Source organism: Pezoporus flaviventris, unplaced genomic scaffold (assembly GCF_033815535.1).
Source record: "Pezoporus flaviventris isolate CSIRO_AGI_PZ_B2104156 unplaced genomic scaffold, CSIRO_AGI_Pfla_v1 ptg000006l, whole genome shotgun sequence".
NCBI lineage: Eukaryota > Metazoa > Chordata > Aves > Psittaciformes > Psittacidae > Pezoporus > Pezoporus flaviventris.
This window is the reverse complement of record NW_026892554.1, coordinates 5,244,103-5,261,174: the sequence shown is the minus strand read 5'-3', so window position 1 is coordinate 5,261,174 and position 17,072 is coordinate 5,244,103. Positions and strand designations below refer to the sequence as shown.

Below are 17,072 nucleotides of genomic sequence, written 5' to 3'. Positions count from 1 at the left end.
TAACTTAATTCCTGTTTTAAGGCAAGGACAAGCAAGAAATGGAAGAGCGTTTGTTCCATTTGTCAAGTATGACACACTTCTTACCCTAACAGTTCCTTAAAATAAAAGCTCGGCTCCCCACCACCACGACCACCACCCCTCTTTCCAGAAACCCCCCACACTGATACACACACACACAAAAAGGAGCAGGAATCCATTAGTTGGAGAGTATTCTCCTGCCAAAGGCGGTATAATGTATTCCAAATTTTCCCAAGCCCTCACTGTACCGGGGTCCCGTCCCCCCCCACCCCACCCCGGAGAAAGGAGGGCTGATGAGCTGATATTTCTCCTAGGTTAAAGATTCAGCCTCCTCCTAACCATAATATATATATATATATAAATAAAATAGAACTAAACGTGCTTCCCATGTCTAAAAGTTGCCATGTTTGTGAAGGGGGTGGGGGGAAAAAAAAGTCTCCAAGGGTTTCAATTAGCAACAAATGATTATTGCAACGGATTTTTGGTAATGAAAAAATGTGGAGTACCTCTTGCGAGCTGGGATCTCAGGGGCAGTGAAAGAGAGAGAGAGGGGGAGAAAAGGAGAGAGAGAGAGAGAGAAAGAGATTGCTGATTAGCTCGGATTCTTTCCCAACTTGCTTTAGCGTGTGCTTGCGTTCCCTGCCGACCCTACACAGGACACTATATATTTTTTCCCCTCCGGTGCATGTGTTGATAGTTCAGCCTGTAGTTGTTTGCGGTTGGCTTTTTCTTTCTTTCCTTTTTTTTTTTCCCTCCTTCCTCTTTTTCCCCTTTTTTTTTTTTCCTGCCGGGAGGGGGTAGGTGGGAAAAGGAGGGGGTGAGGGGAGGGGGGGGGCTGAAATCGGTCGCATCTATCCTACCCCCACAGTCATTAAGTTAGAGATTTCCCTCTCTTATTATTTTCTTCCTCCCCAGTTGGAAGGGTGGGTTGTGAATATTCCCCCCCCCCCTTTTTTTTTTGTGAAGTCTCGCCTTTCCAGCTCCAAACAAGGTGTAGCGAGACGCTCTTCCTTCTAAGGAATGAAATGAGACAAGGATCACTCAAAGACATCTCCTACCTTGGGCTTGGGGATTTTTTCTTAAAGGCAAGGCGCACATTCCTAAGCAGCTGTGTACAAAGCCCCCCCACCCTCCACCCCCCCGAAATCTTGTCTGTGTAAAGTTAGAGTGTGTCCAGGATTTTTGTGGGGTGGTGGTTTTTTTCCTCTCTCCCAAGGCTGATCGCTAATAATACATCGAAAGCACTTCCCTTTAGGTTGTGGGAAATCTCTTCCCTTCACCTTGCCTCCTTTCTCCCCCCCCCCCCCCCCCCTTGAAGGCTGTAACTTTACTTTTTTTTTCTCTCTCTCCCTTTTTCTTTTTTTTTTTTTTTATCAGTTTGCACAATCGCTTAGATAAACACCAAGAAGGAGACTTCTCTTTAATTACCCAACGCACATCTTTCTGGGGGGCAAACAGCGGTCTGATTATTTTTTTGTTGCTTGTTTGTTTCACCTGCCAAACTAAAGGAGAGGTAGAAAAAGGAAGATGCAAGCGATTTGGGACCTTGAACAAGGCAAATATGGTTTTGGTATGTTTACTTCTAGTTTTTTTTCTTCTTCTTTGACACTTTTTTTTTTTCGGGCAATGTGTTGTGATTCTTGTGTTTCTCTTTTAAGGAAAACAAAAAATCCAAAAAAGCAAATGTTAGCTAACGTGTGTCTTAAACGATCGTTTCTAAGGTTACGTGGGTTGCTCTGAGGAGGGGAAGAGGGGAGGGGGGCAGACCCAAGCTGGTGGAATTGCAGCACCATCAGTTAGCACGTCCTTTAGCTAAATAAAGCAAAGTAGCAAACAAACAAACAAGCGAACAAACCCAACGACCGGAATTGCTTTCCAGGTCCGAGGCGAGGGAAAAGCTCCTCAAAGTCATTTCCAAAGCGGCGGCCGGGAGGTAGAGCCCGGTCCGAGCCTCCCTTACCCGGCTCCGGGAGGAAGAGGGGGGGGGGGGGGAAACCTGCCCTGGAGGGTGGGAATGGGGGGGAGAAACAAGGCTCTTAAGTTAAGTGATAGGTATTAAACTGCACGGAATTATGTCGCCGGGTGCAGCTGGCAGCGTTTATTTAGGGGGAAAGAAATAAAACACTAAATACAAGCGGTCAGTGGGGAAGGTATAGCGCCGAGACCCCCCTCTCCCCTCCGGTCCCTTCTCCGGCTGAGCAAGTACAATGGGGGAAAAAAAGCTGGAATATACTCACCATCCGAAGGTGTGGTTGGCAGTTCGGCCGAGGCTTTAAAGCAATTATTTCTCCTTCATTTTTTTTTAATGGATATTTTTTAAAGGATTATCGCAAAAGGCGTAGATGTGACTTTAAGCAGCAAAAGTGTTTTGCTCTGACAGCAGCATGCGAGGCACGGTTCGTCGTTTAAAAAAAAAAAAAAATCACAAAACAGGATTCTCCCTCTCTTCCCCCCCCCCCCCCCCCCCCCATTCCTTTACCACTATCCCTTAAAAATACCTATTCGGTGCAGCGCTCGCAGAAACCCTGCTGCAGAAATCTTATAGTCCGGTCTAGGAGTGCCCAAGCCAATTAATTTAAAATCCTTAGGAATTAATCAGATTAAAATGTACAGAAGTTTCATTCTCGTACGCATACGTGAGCCAAAAGTCGTTTCCCTTTAAGAGATCCTTTTCTTTTAAAGTTGAATTTTAGGCAGATAAGAGACTTACACTAGGGGGCAGCCGGATACTGTACTTGCTCCAATCTTAAGCAATTTTTTTTCCTCTCTCACAGCATATGCTCTGATTTAGCACTGTAAATTTTTCAGAGGACCCAACTCTGACAGCCCCTGGTGATTTTCAAAGTACCACAAGCCAGTGGTTAAAAATTGCATTGACTTGGAAGTTCAGAGGCACACAATAGGAGCCACTTTCCCTATTCATGGAACTTCAGTGTGGTGGAAGAGAAAAACACACACATACTACATTGAGGGAGAAGAGGAATTCATTGAATTCTGTTAGACGTAACTGCTTTCCACTGAGTTCAGAGCGAAACTCGGTATTTATTCGATGCTGTATTCATATTGCGATTTAATCTAGAAAGAATTAGAGGACTGTTATGCAGCTTTCTGCCAGGAAAGCAGCTTCCCCTTCTTCTCTATTTTTTTAAACCTAAAGATTTACACCGGCTCTCTCCCCAACTCTATTTTAGCAAAATAAATCCTTCCACTCCCTCTCATTAAAATAAATTTACATCTGCAGTAAAATGGCAGGAGGGATGCGTTTGTTTATTTGGGAAACCAATACGCTCTTACTTTTAAAACAGAGCGTTCCTATTGTCATTAGGCTGGGAGAAGGACGGTGGAGAATGTCCCCCTGCTCTGCGAGGCGCTCAGGTTTCGAGGATTATTGAGCGAAATTAGCTGCAGTTCATTTTTACATTCATCTGTTCTGCCTCAACCCACTCGCAGGGGTGTTTTCAAATAAATAGCAAAGCATCTAATGGTGCTAATAGATAGTTATATTACTCCATCCCTCGAAGAGCAAATAGTTAATCTGGGGCATTCTTCATTAATGCTTGAGCAATCAGCGTATACGGCGGCTTTTAAGCGTGTATCAATGGCTTTTCATTTTTACGATCCTACGTTCAAACTATTAATATTGTCCGTCCTGTTAAACCCGCTTTCTCTTCTGATTTCTACGTTTGTTAAGACGGCGTTAATGTAATTTTTTCATATGGTGAATTAATCCTGTTTACTTTGTCAGGTTTGAGGCAGGAAAGGTTGGTGTTGGGCTGGGGTTTCGGGTTTTTTATTATTATTGTTATTCCTCCTACAGAAATTCAACATCAGCAACAATCTGTGGCTATTCTGTATTTTGAACGCCCACCCTCCCCGAAAGGTGACCTCCTCGGCTCTGGGTTATTTGGAAATCATAAGGCAGTTTCCCCACATTTTAACGGGAAAAGATTCCTTTCCCCCTTTCTGTCTTTCCAGTCGCTCCTGGTCCCTATTTCGGGGAAAGGTCGGGTTTGTTCTGTCAGGATCAGTGGGAATGCTGCAGCCTTGTCTTTGAAATTGAGCCGCAGCCTATCTCCGTTCGGGGGGTCTTGGTACACCAGGTTTCCGAGCAGGACACTGTCAAGTCTCTGTGCCTTTTTACAACTTTCTAGTCACCTCAGCACCTGCGGCATTAGCCACATATATTATTTCTGCTGCAGGAGGAGGGGGTGTGCATGTGGCAACATGAAAAAGTGCGTGTGAGGAGGTGAGGGGCAATTAATTCTTTGCGGAGGGGTGCTCAGGTCTGTGTCCCCTCGCCCGCACTTGGCGGCCAGCTCGGATGGGAGCGTACGGTGTTTGCACTGGAGGAATAGTCCGGCCGGGCTTTTATCCGGCTACGTTAACGTGTTTTCTTATTTATCTCTCCGTCCCTTCGCTTGTCCCGGTGTCCTTTGGCCATTTTCGCGAGGAGATGAACCCCCTGTCCCCGTTCCGCTGTCCGGTAGCTCTGTTCGGAGGGAAATAAACAACTGTCCCCGTGTGCTGAGACCGGTTACCGGTGCTCCCGCTGGAGCATAGGGCTTGTGTTACCGTGTCAGAGTACGTGTGACCCAAGAGAACAGAAAAAAAGGGGGGGAAAGAACACACAAACCCCCCAAATATAGTTGAAAGGCTCGGGATGAGCTGCGCTATAGCGATGCCGTGGAGGTGGCGAGGGAAAGACACAAGCAGCACACGCTGCGAGGTCTTTCCGAGCACAGGGCAAGGGAGAGACGCTGTCTTGCGGGAACCGCGGTGCCTCGGCCGCGGCGGAGAGCCCGGGGCTAACGGCGGAGCCCCGTTACCCAGCCGGGGCCGTGCTGGGCTAGCGGCCTCTCCCGCACCGCCGGGCCGAGGACACGCAGCACGCTGAGTGCGGGCGGCCGGGACAAGCGCAGGTGCCGCCGCCGGTGCGCCCGGAGCGAGGCCGAGCTGGGGGCAAAGGCAACGCCGGCCGCGGCGCGACCACAGCGGGCGCGAGGCGCGTACCTGAGCCGCTCAGCGCCGGCGGAAGCCGGACGGCGGGGCTGGTTTTCACTTGGTTCTGTGCAGTTTTACCTCAGTTTCGCGTCAGACCTCTGATTTGCACCCGCCGCCCCCTCACGACCCCCGAGGCCGTGCCCCGCCGGGCGGCCCCAGGTGAGGCGGCGGCGGCGGCCGCACTCCACTCCCGTCTCCGAGCTCGCCTTAACCCCTCGCCCCAGCGGGAAGAGGGGAAGGGAAGGGCAGGGCGAGGGGAGCGGGGTGCGCGGGGGGACACCCAGTCCCCCGTGGCGGTTGTGGTAGCGGTGGCAGCAGCGGGGCGGCGCCTGCCTCTAGGACCGCGCGGGCGGCGGCGGCGGCGGCCATGGTTTAGGCCGCGCAGGAGGCGTCGCGGCCCAATGAGGGCCGAGGGGCGGGGCGCGAGCTTTTGACCAGTCAAACGCCGGTCGGGGTAAGGGAGGTGGAAGGAAGGGGAAGGGAGGGGGGGGGGGATGTGTGTGTGTGAGTGTGTGTGTGAGTGTGTGTGTGTGTGAGGGGGGGGGTGGTTTGCGCTGCGCCTTATAAGGCGCGCGGTCGCCATGGCAACGCGCGCTAAGTTGCAGCAGCCGTGTCAAAGTTCACTCTCCCGCCAGCGGGGCGAGCGGCCGGCGGGGAGGGAGGGAGAGAGAGAGAGAGAGTGAGCGAGCGAGCGAGCGAGAGAGAGAGAGAGAGAGAGAGCGCGAGGGCGCGCGCGCTCTTTACGGCTCCGGCTCGCCGCTACGGCCCACGCGCCGCCCGCCCCGCCCCGCCCCTCCCATTCCGCGCCGGTTGGGGGGGGGGCAGTGGGGGGCCGGTGGGGTGGGTGATCCCCCTCTTCGCTCTTTTAATTGGGGGGGGGGGGGGGGGAGAGGGTTGTCGCTATTTCCCCCCCGCCCCGTTCCCCGCGGTGGTTTTTTCTCCCTCCCTCCCTCCCTCCCTCCCCGGCTGAGGAGCGATGCTGCGCGCTGGGTTATGATCCTTCCCTCTCTCCCTCCTCCGCCTCCTCTTCTCCTCCTCCTCCTCCTCCTCCTCCCGCTCCCCTCTTTTATCATCCTGGCTGGCTGGGCGCTGCTGTGCTGGCGAGTTGACTCCTTCCCTCCCCCCCGCCCCGCGGCCCCCCTCCCCCCGCCCGCGCCGTGAGCACCGGCGGCGCGGAGGCGAGAGCCCACTTGCGAGGCGGCAGAAGCAGCATAAGGCAGCGCGGCGGCGGCGGCAGCGGCAGCAGCACCCGAGCGGCGGCGGCGGCGGCGGCGGAGGGGACACGGCGCGGCGGGAGCGGCGAACCGAGGAGCGAATAAACGATCATAATTAATAATAATAACAATAATAATAATCAAAACAGAGCGAGGAGAGGAGGAGGAGGAGGAGGAAGAACAAACCCAAACAGCCAGCCCCCCCACCCCCGAGCCCAAAAGAGGGAGAGACAGAGAGAAAGAGAGCAGCGCCCGGGCGGAGCGGCGGAGAGGAAGAATTAAAGCGAGCGAAGGAGGAGGGAGGAGAGACAGAGCAGAGAGAGAGAGAGGAGGAAAGAGGAGGAGGAGGAGAAAGAGGAGAGGAGAGAAAAAAAAAAAAAGAAAAAAAAAAAAAGAAAAGAGAGAGCCCACAAAAACAAAGCGATCGCGGTTGATGTTGCTGCTGCTGCAAGCTGGACTTCCAAAAACTACGGCGAGACCGGCCGCCTCTCTCCGCGCCGAGAAAAGTCTCCTCCGCAGCCGCGCGTGGTTTTTTCCGCTGTGTGTGTAATCTTTAACCTTTTATTCATTCTTATTTTGATGGCTTTCCTGAATGGCTGACTGCGAGCTTCCCTGGACCTGGCCCCCAGACACCCGCCTCTCCTCCTTCAACTACTCTGCTGCAGATCAGCTCTAAGAGAGAGAGAGGGAGATCTTTGAAGAGATTTTCTTTTTTTTTTTTTTTTTTTCTCCTCTCTCTCTCTCTCTCCCCCTCTCTCCTTCCCCCCCTTCCCCCCCCCCCCCGTCCCAAACCCCCCACTACCCTCTTTTACTTCGCTCTCCTGGAGCCCAGACAATCGACTCGCAACTCGCCCCCCCGCACACACACCTCCATCGCCCCGTGCTTCTGCACCTCCGCCGGTACCGGGAGATCCCCCCCGCCCTGAGCCTCCTGAGAGGAAAAAAAAAACCTAAGGAAACAACAAAAAAAAAAAAAAAGAGAGAAAAAGGGGGCAAAACAATAGAAGAGAGAGGGGGGAAGAGAGAGAGAGGGGAGGAGGAGAGAAAAAAAAAAAGCAGAGAAAAAGACTGCTGCAAAGCTGATCTGAACAGCAAAGCAAACAAACTTTGAAAATAAAGGGGGAACAGGAAGTTTGGCAACGGTGTCCCATAGATATGGCAATGGTAGTCGGTGCGTGGCGAGACCCCCAGGACGATGTGCCCGGAGCTCAGGGAACGCAGCCTTCGCAAGCGCCGCCGGTGCAGGGACCCCCGGCCGGGGCCCCGCACACCCCGCAGACCCCGGGCCCCGGCGGCCCCCCCAGCACGCCGGCCCAGCCCAACCCGCCGAGCCAGCAGAGCCAAGGAGACAAGCAGCAGCAGCAGCAGCACATTGAGTGTGTGGTTTGTGGGGACAAGTCTAGTGGCAAACATTATGGCCAGTTTACCTGCGAGGGTTGCAAGAGTTTCTTCAAGCGGAGTGTAAGGAGGAATCTCAGCTACACTTGTCGTGCCAACAGGAACTGTCCCATTGACCAGCACCACCGCAATCAGTGTCAGTACTGCCGCCTCAAAAAATGCCTCAAAGTTGGCATGAGACGGGAAGGTATTGGGATTTCATTTGTTTTGCAATTTTTTTTTTCACTCGCTGCGTTTTGGGTTTTGTTGTTCTCTCTCTCTCTTTTTTTTTTTAATATATATATTTATTATTATTTTTAACCTCCCTCCCCAAACCCAACCAGAACCTTTCCTTCTCCCACCCTCCCCCTCACCCTCAATAAACAGACAGAAACTTTCTCGCAATGAAAGAAAGAGGTGCTGGGGAGGGTGGGCAGGGGCTCTTGCATGCTCTTCTCCCGCACTCGTAATTGATTTGTGTTTGTTTTGATTTTGCTGATGGAGGTTTATTGGAAGTGGATTTTTAGTTTCACGCTGCTTAGGAGCGAGATGAGGATTCTGACGTGTGGTTACTTCATGTTTCCTCCTGCATGCTCCGAGTTAGCTGCTCCGGGCATGTGTATGTGTGTCTCTGTGCGTGTGTACACACACAAGAGATGCACACACAGGCACATATATATGTATATAATATATATATATCCTCCAGCACCCTGCCTTAGATTGCAATTTTACACAGGCGGTTCAAATTACTATTACAATGGGACTCACCCTACCGAGGCTCTACAGCACTCCACTGTGGATTCCCAGCTGGATTTTTCCTTTAAAAATACATATACACGCACATCTTCGTGCGTGTGTGTATGTATATATATGTATATTGCCGTTTGCCTGCCTTTCCTGGTTGTTATTATCCCACTTTTCCTTTCTTCCTCTTATTTTCTCGTTCCACCGGGAGAGGCAGGAGGGGAGTTAGAAGGGGAGGGTGGCGGGGGGGGGAAGGAAAGAGCAGCCCAGAAGTAAGTGTGGGGTGCTCGGGTCTCTGCAAGTCGAGTCTTTGTGATATAAAATTAGACGGGAAATGTGAGCCTGCAGTTTTCCAGTGCGTGCTCTGTGTCTGGACGCTGCTATGTAGGTTAAGGGTTAGGGGGCTTGGGACTTGCTGGGCTTCTCTCTTTGTGTTTCTGCAAGAGTAACTAACCTTGTAATAGTGGCGATAACAAATACAAATCAAGCACATTTTTAGGCGTTCTCCCTTCTTGCCGTCTCTCTGCCTCTGAGCCCTTTTCCTCTCCTTTTTCTCTCGCTGTCACCGTGTAAATTTATTAACAAAATGAAAGGCCCACTTTCCATGGGCAGCAGAGGAAGGTGCCTTTGGATCATGCCCCCAGCCTCGCCAGGGGATCTGCCGGGATGTTGAGGGGTGATGTCGGCTCCTTTGGTATTTTTTTATGAGGGGGGGTGTGTATAATAACACCAGCAACAATATATTCAGTGGGCGAGAAACGCGTGTGGGACCAGCGCCGGGGATTTTGAACTGAAGTGCTTCTCCCCTCTTCCCCTCCCTCCTTTCCCATCCTTTTCCCCTAGCCCCAAATCAATAAGCTGGTTGAGGTGTAATGAAGAAAAATACCCGGGCACACAAAGACGTACCCTGCATCTCTTGAAGGAGGGGAGGCGGTGGAGGGATTGGGAAGGGGGGGAAAGAACCGGCTTGTGGTGTGTTTTGGGAAGTGAATATCTCGGGCTCCTGCAGGCAGTCCTGGCTGAGCGGACAGCATTGCTCTGCTCTTATTGTTGCTTTGACTTGACCCGGGAGCTGCAGAGCCTTAAAGCAGGGGTACGGGCTGAACTCTGGCTGAAAAAAATGCATGTTTCCCTCTTAAACTGACTTGGTCCGGTGTCACACGAGCACGCACAAGCACACAAAGCAGGCTGTATTGGAACCGATGGTCGCAATTCAGATATTAATAGCTGTAGTTTCTTCTTTATTTACTGCAGCGGTCCAGAGGGGCAGAATGCCACCCACACAGCCAACTCATGGTCAGTTCGCCTTGACAAATGGGGACCCTCTCAACTGCCATTCCTACCTATCCGGATATATCTCCCTTCTTCTGAGAGCAGAGCCCTACCCCACCTCCCGCTTTGGCAGTCAGTGCATGCAACCCAACAACATCATGGGCATCGAGAACATTTGTGAACTGGCAGCTAGGATGCTCTTCAGCGCGGTGGAGTGGGCCAGGAATATCCCCTTCTTCCCAGACCTCCAGATCACAGACCAGGTGGCCCTCCTGAGGCTGACCTGGAGCGAGTTGTTTGTCCTCAACGCTGCCCAGTGCTCCATGCCCCTCCACGTAGCTCCGCTCCTGGCAGCTGCCGGCCTCCACGCTTCGCCAATGTCTGCTGACCGAGTGGTCGCCTTTATGGACCACATACGAATCTTCCAAGAGCAAGTAGAAAAACTGAAAGCATTGCATGTCGACTCCGCAGAATATAGCTGTTTAAAGGCCATAGTCCTCTTCACCTCAGGTAGGCAGCATTTCTTTGCTCTTCCTTTTTCCTCCCCCGGGCCCTCCCCGAGAACTGTTTGCTCTTCCAAAGTGTTATTGCCTGACACCCCACCACCGCTCCCTGCTCCCCAAGAAGCGGCGCGCTCTCTTTCCTTATAGGATACGGTGCCCTGTGGTCTCCCCTTCAGGGCCTCGGATCTGAGCATCCCATCTGTGCGGGAGTGCAAAGTAAAAATAAATTAAGAAATAAAGAAATAAAACACACACAGACACACAAAATAGGCAACCTAAAGACACCCCAACCCTAGCTGAGTAATGCTGGGGAAAAGGGGGCTTGGGGAGAGGCACCCATTCGCCATGAAAGACCGTGCTTTTTCCATTGAAAAGAATATTTTATTTAACAGTATAGCTCTGGGTTGTTGCATTTAATGACACGCATCTGAACAGCAGCAAAATCTGTTTGATGTTGTTAAATACAAGTCGTCCTATCAGTGAAAACACTTTAAAAAAAAAAAAAAAAAAAAGAAAGATGAGCATTTTATGGGCAGCCAGGAAGGGGAAAAAAGCCCTGCAGGATTAAAAATTGAATTAAAAAAAAAAAAAAAGAAGAAGTTAAATGCACAAAGCTGAGTTTAAAATATGTTCCCTGCCATCCCATAAAATAAAATAAATCAACTTTCCAAAGAGCTGTCTCTGATTTAAACAGAACGTGGCAGTGAGCAGTTCTGTGTCATTTAAGCTAAGGGGAAAAGTTTGCATTTGTACCCAGCAGGAACTGCAGGCTCCAAAACGAGTAGCGGGTGCGAAAAGATCGTTACCATAAGTAGACAGGGATAGTATGGAAAAGTAAGAGGCGAGTGGAGCTGCAGCTCCGCAGTGTAATTCCGGAGTGGCACAACCATGCCTCTCCCGAGGAAAAGACCTCGAGGTGTTTCTTAGATAATCAAAGAGAAGGGGAAGGGCGGGGGGGGGGAATACGTGTCAACTTTTGCTGCCTAGAAATAGTGCATGAGTTATAAAGCAATAATTGAGTGCGTTGTGAAATCTAATTAGCTTGCACTAGAGTTTAACCTGGGTGAGTAATAATCCTGATATTAACTCTGGAGGCTAAATTTTTTTTTTATTCTTATTATGTTTTTTTAAGCAACAAAAAAAAAAACCACTCCTCTGCTCGCTAATTTGTGCAATACGTTATCTCAGATTGCTAACTTTAAGGCTGCATCGGCAAGCCAGTGTGCTGGAGCCCTAGAAGTTTTGAGGATTAAGTTTAAAAATCCATAGATTTCTTCTGTAACTCTTTGGAAAGCTTGGGAAAGTGGCCACGCGATAAACATATGAATGGAAGCAGGACCTGTAAAATAATTACTCATCGGAGTTTTTTAAAGCCTGATATCAGGAAACAGGAAAAAAATGTAGTTTATGTGGGAAAAGAAGGGCTCACAATCCATTCCTTGTTGTGTTAAAGGGGGTCTGGGGAACGAAGTCATTTTCTGGACTTTGTCCAGGTTCTGGGTCGTGACCTAAACTTCCTTTTATATATTATTGCTTTACACATAAAAAACTTCTCCTTTTTTTTTTCCCCCCCTTTTTTTTTTTCCCTCCCCCCTCAAATCACTCGTGCTAAAGTCCTGAGGTGATCAATGAGCAGGGCGCATGGAGCCATAGGGACACAGGGATCCCGAGTGGGAAGGGGGAGGACATGGGGTGCTCACTTCATTTTTTTTCCCTATCGTTTTCTAGGATGCATTTTCCTCTCTCCCTTGCACAGCGAGGATCCCACACACGCTCACATCCTTCCCCAAGCCCCTTGCCAGCTCACACTCACACCGAGGAGTTTATTTCCAATCCTGCCTTTTCTCCCAAATCACTTATTTTATTTTTCCCTTTTATTCCCCCCCCCTTTTTTTTTTCTTTTTTCTTTTTTTTTTTAGCCTTCTGAGAAAACAATCGTCCGATCCTGTCGTAACTGTTTAATTTATTACTATTTTCAAAATGTGAGGCCTGGCGTGTAAATTGCCTCCCAACTAGATAAACGTTTCTTGTTATCTTGATTCTGGGGGAGATAGCCGCATGCAAGGGAAAAGAAATAAAATAAATATAGGGTGATGCCCGCAGCTCCTGCAGCACCCCAATAACACAGTCTGATGTAAAGCAGACGCAGATAGATGCATATAATGTTTGCTGCAGCCTCTTTTAAGAGGAGGGAGGGGGGGGAAATCTGGGTTCTAATGACTCGCAGAATATGCATGTGTTAGCCCTGCGCCTAGGAAAGCCACAGGGAGGTCAGGTCACAACCTGTGCTCTTTCAGCACAGACGTCTCTGATTTAAAGGGAACTTATTGTATTTTAGCGTATCAGGGAAAAAAAGGGGGAAAAAAATGTCCAGACCCTATCAGGGAGTTTTCTTCTTGTAAGGGCCTTTAGGTTTAAAAAGAAGAAGAAGAGGGAAAAAGAAAAAAATAGAGGGGGGAGTAGAGAGGGGGGAAGAAAGAAAGAGAAAAGAAAAGAGGGGGGAAAAGAAACAGCTCAAATGAACAGAGAGATCACAGTTTGCATGGCTGCCTCTGAATAGGCTAAACTGACAAGATCAGTTTTAAAGGGCCACTTAAATCAGTTTCAAAGACTGAAGAAAAACGCGTTGTCTTCTTTGGGGGAGAATCTGTTGCTGGATCCGGGGCGCCATTATCTTTGGCTGGGCCAGTTTTTGATGATGATGATGATGATGATGATTATGATTTCTGTCACTATTCTTACTACTCCTTCTCATCACATGGGTAGGCTCTCCCCAATTATTTTCCAAGGAGAGGGGAGAAATAGTGGCTCCCTTTCCCCCCTTTCGACTCAAGCCTTCCCCGCCTTCCCCCAGCCTTTTCCCCCTAAAAATATAGATGCACAAAATTCCGCTTGGCCAACACCTCCTTGTCAGCCCCTCAGGTCTGTCGTGCCATGAGAAATCTCCACTCTGGGAGCTGGGCTCAATCCTAAAGGAGACCCTCCAGAAGAGAGAGAGAGAAATACAACCCCACACGCATGCACAGAAAGAGATTGTCCCTTTTGGTAAAACCTACTGAAACTGGGGGGCGAGGTGATGGCGCAAGATCTACGCTTAATTCTAGCCATTTAAAAAAAGATCAAATTTAAAAAAATCTAAAATAAACCACTTTTTAATCTGATGATTGTTTTCTTTTTTTTCTTTCTTTTTTTTCTTTTTTTTTTTTTTGTTTTTTTTTAATACACTTTCTTCTAGATGCCTGTGGTCTCTCTGATGTAGCCCATGTTGAAAGTTTACAGGAGAAGTCACAGTGTGCTTTGGAAGAGTATGTTAGGAGCCAGTATCCCAACCAGCCAACACGATTCGGGAAGCTATTACTACGTCTCCCCTCCCTTCGCACTGTCTCCTCTTCTGTCATAGAGCAATTGTTTTTCGTCCGTTTGGTAGGTAAAACCCCCATAGAAACCCTAATCAGGGATATGTTACTGTCTGGCAGCAGTTTTAACTGGCCTTATATGTCCATTCAATAAAATATTCGAGAGAAAAAATAAAAGAAAAAAAATCTTAAAAAAAAAAAAAGAATTAAAAAGAAAAAATTGAGAAGGGCGATGAAAGAGAGTGAAAGGAAAGCAAATGACATTTGGGTTCTGGTTGTTACTTAAATTTCCTTCTGCTAAGAAAGGATGTAAAAGGATGTTACAAGTTTGCTAAGAGAAGACAGGAAAAAAAATTAATGGACTGTGAATTAAAACAAAACAAAAGGAGAGACTGTCAAATGAACTTTTACAGAATGCATTAAAAACTCCCGTGTCGTTCCGAAAAAAAAACTTGCTACTTCTCATTTTTTGTAAAAAATTCAAAAAGAACGAGAGAAAGAAAAAAGAAAGAAAGAAAAAGGAGAAAGAAGAAGCGAGGAAGCGATGTTGGGCTTTTTCTTTTTTTCTTTTTTCTTCTTTTTTTTTTTTTTCTTTTTCTGGGGTAAACTTTTTAAAAAAATCTCGCTTAAAGTGCATTTAAAGGAAATTTGGAGAAAAAAAATTAGCAGAACGGAAGAAAGTAAGTCTTTTTTTTCCAAATTATTAATTGTCCTATGTGTCTATGTACCTATAGCTGTTCTTTTTTGTATTTTTCTGGTTTCAAACCAGTTTATTCTGTGGTTCTATAATAATTTTTGATATAACCTTGGCTTCTTTAAAAAAAAATAAATAAACTGTGTATCCTTAAAATATATGTTCTGAAAGAATTAAAACTGAGTCCATGAAAGTATCATAGGAAGAAAGGAAAAGAGAAAAAAACCCCTCAACAACACAATGATGGAAGCGCACTTAAGGTGGTGACCCAAAATCTAGCTTGAAGCTGAGAGAGCTATAATTATATAGACCTGAATGAACCACACGTGTCATATAACTACCCCCCAATCTAAGTTTTTTGATATTTCGGTCAGAAAATGAACTGTGGGGATTTATTATAGGTAGAAGGAATTTGTGTCCAAGACACATTACGGTTTTTGATTTAAAAAAAAACAAAAAAAAAAAGGAAAAAAAAAAACCAAACCAAGCAAAGTGAACTTTTGTAATTTGAATTGGGTTCCACATAGTTCATCATGAATTGTTATTAAACTCCTCTATCTGTTTGTATATTTGCAAGCCCTTTGTATTATAATAATTGTTGATATTTTCCCTTTTTAAAAAATACCATTGAAATCAGCATGACAAAATAACACTGTTGGCACTTATAGATAACGTGATTGATTCAGTATCTTAGAGTTTACAGTTTTGTGTTTAAAAAAAAACTGAAGGTTTTTTTTTCTTTTTTTAAGTGCAACATTTCTGTATACTGTAAAAGTTATAATAACTGAACTGTTTGGTCGAGTCTTTGTGTGTTATATTCCAAGGAAAATTGAAAGTATTCAGAAATTAAAATATTATTTGATATCTGAAACTTGTTTGGCTGTCATAAATGTCTTTCAGAAACCGCATTACTTCTCTCTAGTTTGCAGTCATTTAAGTCCATAGGCGATTGATTTGTTTACTTGTCACAGTAAGTTTGTAGCAGATGTATTGTAGTGTATTTACCTGTTTAATTCCGGGATGGGGGCGGAGGACTTAAGTTCGTGGTTTATCTCTGGTTTTAGGAAGTACTATGCTGAAATGGTAAACCATCAACCCCCATTCATCTAATCCTCCTGTTAATTAAAAATGGATTTTCTGGGGTAAAAAAAAAAGAAAAGGCCCTTATTTTTGTCACACTTAAGTGCCTGCGTAGGAGAGGTATTGTTGTGAAAAAGTATTAGAAATCTGGAGATCAGTATCTATTTTATGATCAGAATGGGGCGAAAAAACCTTTTGTAAATGTCTGACATAGGCGCACAAGATCATTCAAGCAAGGTAATAGCAGTATTGTAAATATAGGTCAGTTGTTTGCAATGAGTTTTCTTTAAGTATGTGTGATTTTTTATAATACTCCGTAGTTGCCATCTATCGTTGTCATTGAGAGGTCTTCAAATGGAGTGGCTTTAGCTTCTAGCACTGAGGAGTCGGGTTTTAATGTATATATATACTCGCAAGTGGGTTTTTCTTTTTTACCTTAGACTGTGAAAGCATGACCACAGGTCATCTCTATCTTTTACGTATGGCATATATGTCTGTATGTATCCCTGCATACATACATGTGTAGGCGCACATGCATCTTCCCTGGGGGGCTCCAGGGCCCTCTCCCCAGCCCTCGCACAGGCACAGCTCCCATGGGTGCCATGGCATAGGACCGGACAAGTCGTCCGGGAATTCAATGCTGTCCCGAGCAGGCAGAGACAAAACCCCCCCAAATCTGAAGGAAGGCGAGATGATGTGGTTTTGCAAGGGGGTGATATTTTGTTTCGTGTGTGTGTCAGTTCTTTTTCCTCTCTCTCTGCACCTCCCTTCCCCAACCCTCCCCTTGGTCTGTAGCAGATGCTTTGTATGTGAAAGCTTGCAATTTTGTTCTTGTTTGAGGCTTCCCCCTCTCCCTTTTTACCACACGTAACTACACCATGTTGTGGTTTCACAAAAAGAGAGAGAGGGAGGGAGGGAGATCATTCTGTAAAGTCGATTAAACCCTGATCTTTAGTGTGTTCCAGTTAGACACATCTGTACTGGGGGCTGAGGGGCGTATGACTGTGAATTTGAGCAGAGTTTTACATCTGAATCATAGCTCCTTTTCTATAAATATATAAATATATATAAATATATAAATATACTATTATTGCAGGGGATTGCTGACCTCTAGATTTAGCTTTTTCTATTGCAAGTGCTATCCATGTGAGTGTGTGTGTGTGAAGTTTTTATGCTTACTAAGAACACAGGATCTTGACTTGTTTGTTTTGTGTTAGTTTATTGTAAACAACCATTTGTTGTAAATTGTTATTGGCATTAAATTATAATTTATGATTTTCAAATCCAAAACATTCTCTGCTTTTTATGTTTTAAAGCCTGTAAGCTATCTCTGTATTTATAAGTTTCTCGCAGCGAGCTTTGGTTCACAGAGAATAATAGTAAACAGAAAATGCACCAGGGTTAAATAAAAACACACACACACGCACACACACACACACATACACACAAGCCCCATGTATATATGTTTGGAATGCTCAGAGGAGGATTTGTTTAGGGACTTCAGTTAGTTTTAAGTTTATAGCATTTAAAGAAAGTTTTTCTTTTCATGCTGAGTTAGAACAAAAGATCTATCCAAAGATTGAATTGGACAAAAGAGGAGGGTTGGGATCGAGGAGCTTGCTCTGTGTGGAATTGAGGAGATTTTTTTTTTTTAAGGGAAAAAAAAAAAGCTGCTAAACATGGCGACTCTTTCCCTTTAAGTCTCTAATTTATTTTTTTTCCTTGCGGTTCCCCCCCTTCCGAACCCTCCCTTGTATTCCCCCCCCTCCCTTTAATCTGAGCTCACTTCGCTTTATTCCTTCCCCACTGCCCC

At 46.8% G+C, this 17,072-nt stretch overlaps 1 protein-coding gene and 1 long non-coding RNA gene across 20 annotated transcripts in view; one reads left to right on the top strand and one right to left on the bottom strand.

The window, feature by feature from the left end:
* The window catches only part of LOC133265842 (uncharacterized), a 113,944-nt gene extending 108,962 nt beyond the window's left edge, over nucleotides 1–4,982 (bottom strand). For 15 of the 16 annotated variants that reach the window (XR_009742146.1, XR_009742143.1, XR_009742148.1 and 12 more), the window contains exon 1: nucleotides 2,256–2,481. This is a non-coding gene — a long non-coding RNA (uncharacterized LOC133265842). Of the gene's footprint in view, nucleotides 1–2,255; nucleotides 2,482–2,516 lie in introns of those variants that run through there. The other variant, XR_009742138.1, reaches the window with a different exon arrangement.
* Nucleotides 989–15,338, top strand: NR2F2 (nuclear receptor subfamily 2 group F member 2). 4 transcript variants are annotated; one of them, XM_061446713.1, is made up of 4 exons: nucleotides 989–1,103; nucleotides 1,527–1,588; nucleotides 9,609–10,136; nucleotides 13,365–15,338. In XM_061446713.1, exons 2-4 carry the CDS (start codon nucleotides 1,546–1,548, stop codon nucleotides 13,637–13,639), a joined length of 846 nt encoding a protein of 281 aa, XP_061302697.1. In that variant the 5' UTR covers nucleotides 989–1,103; nucleotides 1,527–1,545; the 3' UTR covers nucleotides 13,640–15,338. The 4 variants fall into 4 exon arrangements, with proteins under 4 accessions (XP_061302697.1, XP_061302696.1, XP_061302694.1 ...); XM_061446712.1 differs by lacking the exon at nucleotides 989–1,103 and having other exon boundaries at nucleotides 1,176–1,588; XM_061446710.1 differs by lacking the exons at nucleotides 989–1,103; nucleotides 1,527–1,588 and adding an exon at nucleotides 6,004–7,818 and having other exon boundaries at nucleotides 9,588–10,136.
* The last annotated feature ends 1,734 nt before the right edge of the window (nucleotides 15,339–17,072 follow it).

Bases quoted from the DNA above. Each gene is read 5' to 3' on its own strand.
- NR2F2 (XM_061446710.1), top strand. From the start codon at position 7,389: ATGGCAATGGTAGTCGGTGCGTGGCGAGACCCCCAGGACGATGTGCCC. The intron at 7,819-9,587 runs GTATTGGGATTT...TAATAGCTGTAG, and splicing joins AGTTGGCATGAGACGGGAAG to TTTCTTCTTTATTTACTGCA. The intron at 10,137-13,364 runs GTAGGCAGCATT...ACTTTCTTCTAG, and splicing joins CATAGTCCTCTTCACCTCAG to ATGCCTGTGGTCTCTCTGAT.